This window comes from Pygoscelis adeliae, unplaced genomic scaffold (assembly GCF_000699105.1).
Source record: "Pygoscelis adeliae isolate BGI_AS28 unplaced genomic scaffold, ASM69910v1 Scaffold16, whole genome shotgun sequence".
NCBI classification, from domain to species: Eukaryota; Metazoa; Chordata; class Aves; order Sphenisciformes; family Spheniscidae; genus Pygoscelis; species Pygoscelis adeliae.
This window is the reverse complement of record NW_008825162.1, coordinates 274370-281605: the sequence shown is the minus strand read 5'-3', so window position 1 is coordinate 281605 and position 7236 is coordinate 274370. Positions and strand designations below refer to the sequence as shown.

Genomic DNA, 7236 nt, shown 5'->3' with positions numbered 1-7236 from the left:
TAGGGAAACAAAAACTGTAGAAGGAGGAATAAAAAGCTTAAAAAAGGAGAATGTAAGAGCAAATTCTGTAATGGCTGACCTGTGTTTTATGTATTAATTATAATAATTAAGTAGTTACTTAAAGATAAAAAATAAATTGTTAATTCACATAAATGAATTAAAATTAAACTAAATAATTAAAAATATTTAGTTAAAATATTTTTGCCAACAGTTTTAAATATTGGAGAAAATGATATACCTTCCACTTAAAGTTGTGTGGCCTTTCCATGTATTTTATTTAAAGTTGTTGCTGACGTGTGGTAGCTGTCCTCAAGTGTTACGTTAACATGATATGCTACCTGAACAGCTTATGTTGAAAACGTTTCTATTTTGAAATTATAGGTGGTTCATAAACAGCCACAGATTGCAGCTTGAGAGGGTCACAGTGGAGGTTAAGAAAAATGGCCCTGACTAAGAGGGAACTGTAGTACGGTGTAGAGCTTGAGCGATCTCGTTCCCCAGAAGTTTTCAAGACTCAGCTGGGAGTAGCTGCAGTTGACCCAATCCAGTACTGGTGACAATCCAGCTTTGGGAGGAGCTGGGTGCGAGGTTGAACTAGGTGATTTCCAAAGGTCCCTTCCAACTGATGTTTAGGTGATTCAGTGAGATGCACACTGTCTTGAAAAGTAGGTTTTTTACTTCTGTATACCACAAAGTTTTTACACAGACCTCATAGAGCAAAATATTTTTCATTAACAGACCACCTATAAACTTGAGAATAAATAACAACTAGTCACACAACTGGGACTAGATTTAGAAGAGCAGCAGTGAATAGTTACAGCTGTAAACACATCGATGTAACTTCTGGTTTCAGCTTACAAAATCGTAAAAACGTTGCATATTCTGTGAGATCTTTTTCAGTGGGCTACATCATCTTATAGACATAATCATTTAAGCTTTTTGAGAAACTGAGATGTTTACATACAAAATTGTGATTGAAAAAATGATGTGCCTCTCTGTGTGGTATTGTTGGTTTATTGATGTTATGTGGTTGATGCTCTGAACTTTATGTAGTTAGGGTGTGCCTAAAACTGTCTTGACCTAAGCGGACTTGGTTACAGCTCACATTGGAGTACCAGGTATCTGTAACCTGATTGTAGGCCTAAGTCACTTTGGAGGTGCTATGGGAAGATGTCTTAATGTGTTCAAACAGATGAAACCTCTCATAAAGTGCAGCCTTTTTTATTTTCTTAGTTTAGTTCTTCCCATTGGAGCTGTGCTGCAGTACAGCAAAGGGTGCAGGATTCTTTGTGTCTGATAATAATTCATAATAAAAAGCAACATTGTGGGTAAGGCTGCTGTGTGATCATCTTAAGTTTGTATCGTAGGCACACTCCCACAGTGACTGATTTTTTGATCTGGTGTTTCTCTGTACAATCGTTAAGCACTGTGATTTGCATTTTTATATGTCCCTAGAATGAGAGTATTTTTCTCTAGAGTATCTTTTTCAGTTTTCTACCATTTGGAACCACATCATCAGCTTCTCAATGTGGTCTGGAGCTTTGACTCTTTCACCTTTTGAGCTGGTAAAGTAGCAGATCACAATAGTAGATACTCTTTCAGAACCAGTCAAAAGGTGGGGAGTGAGATGTATTCTCAGAGTAGTAAATTCTTGGTGTGTTTAGCTGTAATCAGGAAACGGGTGCAGGCATGGGTCACCAACTTCCAGGTCTGCAGAATGGCTTAACCTAATAGTCATTGCTAATGCTGAGACTTTGATTTATCATCTGTGTTTCCAGTCCAGTGGGCCGTGGTGTTCTGACAGTCTGCAGAAGTGTTACGTTGGGATAACTTCTTTATAAGCCCTCACGAAGCTAACGTGTGCCTTTACTTACAGTGATAATTCAGCAATTTATTATTAAGCGTTTTTCAAAAGAACCACCTTGTGATCTGTCAATCTGATGTTACTTACGTTGTTGTTAGCGGTGTGATGTTATTTATGGTAATATTTGCAGTCATCTGAAATGCGTGTGTTTCTCTAAGCAATTCAACACAGCGTTCAACCAGAGAGCTTTCTTGGTGGATCTCCATGCTAAATAAATGTACTGTCAGGCGTTCTCTCTTGTTATGAACCTGAAACTTGTTGAACTTTTCTTCTGTTTGATTAACAGGTAATGCTTTGCCACAAGACATTACATGCTTGGCAGCAGACCGCATGTTGATATTTGCTTCATATGACAATATTCTCCATGCTTTTGCCAGGAACAAAGAGGTTTTTATTAGTTTATTTATCGCTTAATAGTACAAAACAGTTGTGTAGTGTTTGTGTTTTCAAGACAGTTAATTTTCTACAAACGTCTATTTCCGTAGATGTTTAGTATTTTTAAAACTGTAGAAGGAGGAATAAAAAGCTTAAAAAAGGAGAATGTAAGAGCAAATTCTGTAATGGCTGACCTGTGTTTTATGTATTAATTATAATAATTAAGTAGTTACTTAAAGATAAAAAATAAATTGTTAATTCACATAAATGAATTAAAATTAAACTAAATAATTAAAAATATTTAGTTAAAATATTTTTGCCAACAGTTTTAAATATTGGAGAAAATGATATACCTTCCACTTAAAGTTGTGTGGCCTTTCCATGTATTTTATTTAAAGTTGTTGCTGACGTGTGGTAGCTGTCCTCAAGTGTTACGTTAACATGATATGCTACCTGAACAGCTTATGTTGAAAACGTTTCTATTTTGAAATTATAGGTGGTTCATACCTATGAAGGTCACAAGGCAAGGATACACCTTCTGCAGCCTTTTGGTGATCATGTCATCTCTGTGGATGTTGATAATGTTCTTATTGTTTGGAATATACAGTCAGAAGGTGAGAGACATTTCATTTTTATTACTACTTTATAGGATAGCATTGTTAAACATTCAGTAATTTTAAAAGTTTTTTTAAATGTGCATGTTCAGAAGTAGTTTATTCTAAAAAAAAAAAAAAGAAAAAAAATCCTTAAATGATAGTGCTACTTCAGTGGTAATCTGAAGTCCTAAAACTGCAATAATTTTTCGTGAATGGATCCTGCACCACATGCAGAGACCCAGTAAGGTTCCATATAGGTGTAAAGAGATATGCTTACACGGAAATTGCACTTTAGTGTTCCATTTTCTGGTAAAGGCTGTGGTACAGCAGCTTTGGCACCATCTCTGAAATCCTGTAGTTCCTTGATGTTTACCAGCCTGGGTAAGACTAAATTCTTATGAATAATCTTTTGATTATGTCAGCATCTTCTCATGCCATTGTAAAGTACCTTCTGAAATCCTGCTTCAGTGCCCTGAATTTTTTTTCTTTAGAAAGCATTCTCATTGGTATGACCAATGTCATTCCTTGGATGCTGGGTCTCGAAAGTGGCTGCAGACAGGCTTTAGAGATTTGAAGTTGCTATAACAAACAAAAGTCATGCTAATCAGATGAGGTGTTTTGCTCAGGCAGGAGCAGGAATCCTTCAGAAAGATATAAATCACTACAGTTTTGCCAGCATTGTTGTGCTAAGCAGGCTTATATGGAAAAAATATACCTTCGAGCCAACAGATGTTATAACGTAAACAAGTTTAGCCTGTCCTGTTACGCATTAGCTAATCCTTTAATGCAAGAAACACCAGTTATGGGATTTGTACAGAGTAAACATCAGTTCTGCCATTACACTTGCCAAAGGATGACAAGCCTGCAAATTTATAGGGGTAACCACACTAACATTGTTTCTTACATTTTTTGCAGAGGAGTATCTTCAAATGGATTTTGATAAGGCCACTTTTGCAGTTTCTGCAGTTCTGCATCCCAGCACCTATTTGAATAAAATTCTCCTTGGGAGTGAACAAGGGAGCTTGCAGCTATGGAATATAAGATCCAAGTAAGATTCTTGGTAACTTGGATATACTTCATGCTCCAAGTAGTTTCTTATGCAACAAATAATACTTCTAAGTACAGTAGGTTTTGAACATGGAATCTTTTACTGAGTCCTTTGGCAGAAGTTTTCAGTTGGTCTGCCTCCAGGAACAAAGAATGCTGCTGCTCCCTGAATGCTGATACCTTTCAAGTTGTGTGTTGTTTACTCTCCCTGAAAAATGTCAGGGATTGTTCAGGAATTTTTTTTTTTAATTACGGGTTTTTTTTCATTTCTTGGAATCACATAGCTTTCTCTTGAAAATAATTAAAATAGTTGTAAATGCATGTTCAGGCCTTCTGCCTCCCTTCTTCCAAGCTTAATTTTTTGGTGGTTATGGGTCCAAGGAGGTGCTGGCAGGTAGTGTGGAGGTAATTACTAGCACTTGATCCTTAAATAAGAAATGCGTAGACATGTAGTTGTCTCTGAGCATGTCTCAGTAGAGCACCATCCATAGTGGTAGGCTATTTCATGCCTACGGCAATCTGCTGCTTTTCTAACTCATGAAAGTTCCAGCTATGGTGAACTTCCCTGCATGTTAATGTACATACTGCAAATAGGTGTCAACTCAGCTTGCATAGTTCAGTGTTTTATTCTCATAACTACTGTATACTTTCAATGATATCACTGCCAATTTTTTTGTCTCATATTCTAATGTTTTGAAGGTGCCATATATGCTATATAAATCAGGAAATAAGAATAACCTAAAAATACAGAAAAGTAAATGTGTCTACTCATAGTACTGTTACGTCTCTTCAATGCCTGTCACAGCACCTGAGATGCAATACATCCTAGATGACAAAAAGTCTTCCTTAGATGGCTTAGTTTCTCTTTTAATTGTGTAAAAACTTACAGGACTGTTACTGTTCTTTTAGCAATGTTGCTGGGTTAAGCAATTTCTGTTTTTGACTGTTTGTTCCCTATATAGATTATTTTGTAGATAGGTATGGGTGTAATTAGACAAAAAAAAAAATCTGAAGAACTGAGGGGAAAGTTTGATGGTCTCTGGCAAGAAAGGAAAGTGAGAGGTGGTAACACATGGCTGCTAGCAGTCTTCTAAGAATGACAACCTATATTTGTGGTGACGGAACAGTTTTTTAATCATGTCTGTTCTCAAATACTGTCTTCATAATTTTGCCCTTAATAAGTATTGCATGTGTGTCTTGTCAGTGAACAGTCCTGCTTCACATTTGGGCTGTTACCATTTTTGAAAGGAGCAAGATGGGGTGTGCTTGTAATATGTGTTAGGTCTTCTTTTAGGGAAGTTACTCTGCAAATGAAGGATTTGTTTTTATTAGAAGTTGGACCAAGACTGGCTTTTTATGTTGATGTTAAGAATCTGAAGAGGTGTGTTCAGGGCAGAAATGCATGGGGAGCAACTGGCATAGAAGGGGTCTTTCCTTCATGTTATGTAATTGTGTCACCTTTGAGGTATTAATGCATGACTAACTTTTTCGATAAAAATTAACCGGAAGCTTTATTCTTAACCTTACTTATTAGTCTTGCAGAGTTTTTTCCTTTTAACTGATTTATGAGGACAGAGAGCTGATGTACTTTCCTGTGTAAGTGCATATAAAGTATCCATTTTGTTGTGGAAAATCCCCAAGGGTTAATTGATTTATGGTTTTTGTTTCTTTGTGTTCCAGCAAACTCTTATACTCATTTCCAGGATGGCACTTAGCGGTCACAACTCTTGAACAAGTTAGTATTTTTTGGTATCTTATTTTCTTACATAACTGGTCAAGAATAGTAGGCAAAATATTGTTGTTTAAAATTACAGCAATAAAGATGACTTGCATTCTCTCAGGTAATTTTAATAACCCTCTCCAGCATTTTAGACATTGAAGAGAGGTAGACTCGAAGGCTTATTATCTGCCCTTCCTCTAGTCCTAGTTCTGTTGCATTTAGCGTCTTGGCTGTTTTGTGTTCATCACATCTGTAGTCTTTATTCATTGAATGATGTAATGAATTCACAGAAGCAGTTTGTTTGCAAGATGCATGTGTATCGTGTAACTTCCGTTACACTGGTAGCTTTTTGCTAAATTTATTTTGCTTTAGAGGTTAATAAAATGTAGATTTTGCTGATTCAAGAACAGATTTTGTAATTGTATTTGCTGTATTTTTGTAGATATAAAAATTAATTAAAACTTACTGGTAGCATTGATGACAGCGTTGAAAATGGTCTGCAGTTGTCCTGGGTAAAACTTGTAAATATGGGGGGGTGTGGCAGGGTGTATAACGGTCTACCAGAACTACTGAAAACTTAAAGTGAGGTGTTTTTCAAAGGAGTTACAGCTTCTGGAAACAGAGTTGTTTCATCCAATGGAGGCTAAGTGCAAAATCTTGCATCTCTTTTTTTTGTTTGTTTAGATTTATCAGATGTTCAGTTGTTCATTAAGGTAATTCAGATAGAAGATCTCATGCAAGATGCCTTATTTGTTTCTTTACTATTTGTCCTGGACTTAGATATATTGTCTTGTACGTATTGGTAGTAGTAGTGTAGCAACAAGCTTTTCCTTTTTCATTTCAGTTGCTGTTCGATTTTTCTTGCAGGCTCCAGCAGTGGATGTTGTTGCAGTTGGTCTTGTATCTGGTCATATCATTGTACATAATATTAAGTTTGATGAAACTCTGATGAAATTTCAACAAGACTGGGGTCCCATCACAGCAATATCTTTTCGTACAGGTAAGTCTTAGCATTTTTAGTGAAAATATGTATAAAATCACTAAAACTAAGCAGAAGGTAGGAAAATATGTTTTGATAAAGTATTTCAGAATCAAAATTTGGACTGAGAGTTTTAGTTTTCAAAGGCTGCAGACAGTCTAGGAAAGTTACCAATAAGTAAGGGAGATCATGCATCTTCATCATATTGGCTGTTTTATAGTTTATTCTTGTGTACTGACTCAGTGTACAGGAATTGTGACATACAGTACTCCTTTTTCAAATAAAAGTAGGACAGTTCATGTTTACAATGTGCCCGGAGCTAACACAGTACACAGTTATCAGAGTTACTGCAGGGTAGTCAGCACATTGTAAGTTAGTATCCAAACCTACTTCTCAGTAGTGTCTTCCCCCTAGTTAGGTGACTTACTGAATGGATGTTACTGGGAACGCTTGTTTATATTCACAGCTTTTTTTTGTTGAAGGAGCATGTACTAATTACTAAAACTGGTTACTTTAAGGTTGATCCTGCCTGCAGAGCTGTTGATACTGAATCTAATCTCTCATTTGAATAGACAAACTTGCAAATCTTAACAGAATATAAGATTGATGCAGACCCTGTTGAGGAAGAATGCTGATGGAGAGACTTGTGGAAAGA

General features: G+C 36.3%; 1 protein-coding gene across 2 annotated transcripts in view; it reads left to right on the top strand.

The window, feature by feature from the left end:
* Nucleotides 1-2156: 2156 nt before the first annotated feature.
* WDR36 (WD repeat domain 36) overlaps nucleotides 2157-7236 on the top strand; it is a 28879-nt gene continuing 23799 nt past the window's right edge. For both annotated transcript variants that reach the window (XM_009328708.1, XM_009328707.1), the window contains exons 1-5: nucleotides 2157-2251; nucleotides 2736-2853; nucleotides 3751-3883; nucleotides 5563-5617; nucleotides 6470-6602. In XM_009328708.1, the coding sequence (XP_009326983.1) occupies nucleotides 2195-2251; nucleotides 2736-2853; nucleotides 3751-3883; nucleotides 5563-5617; nucleotides 6470-6602 (496 nt within the window). In that variant the 5' untranslated portion in view covers nucleotides 2157-2194. The remainder of the gene's footprint in view (nucleotides 2252-2735; nucleotides 2854-3750; nucleotides 3884-5562; nucleotides 5618-6469; nucleotides 6603-7236) is intronic.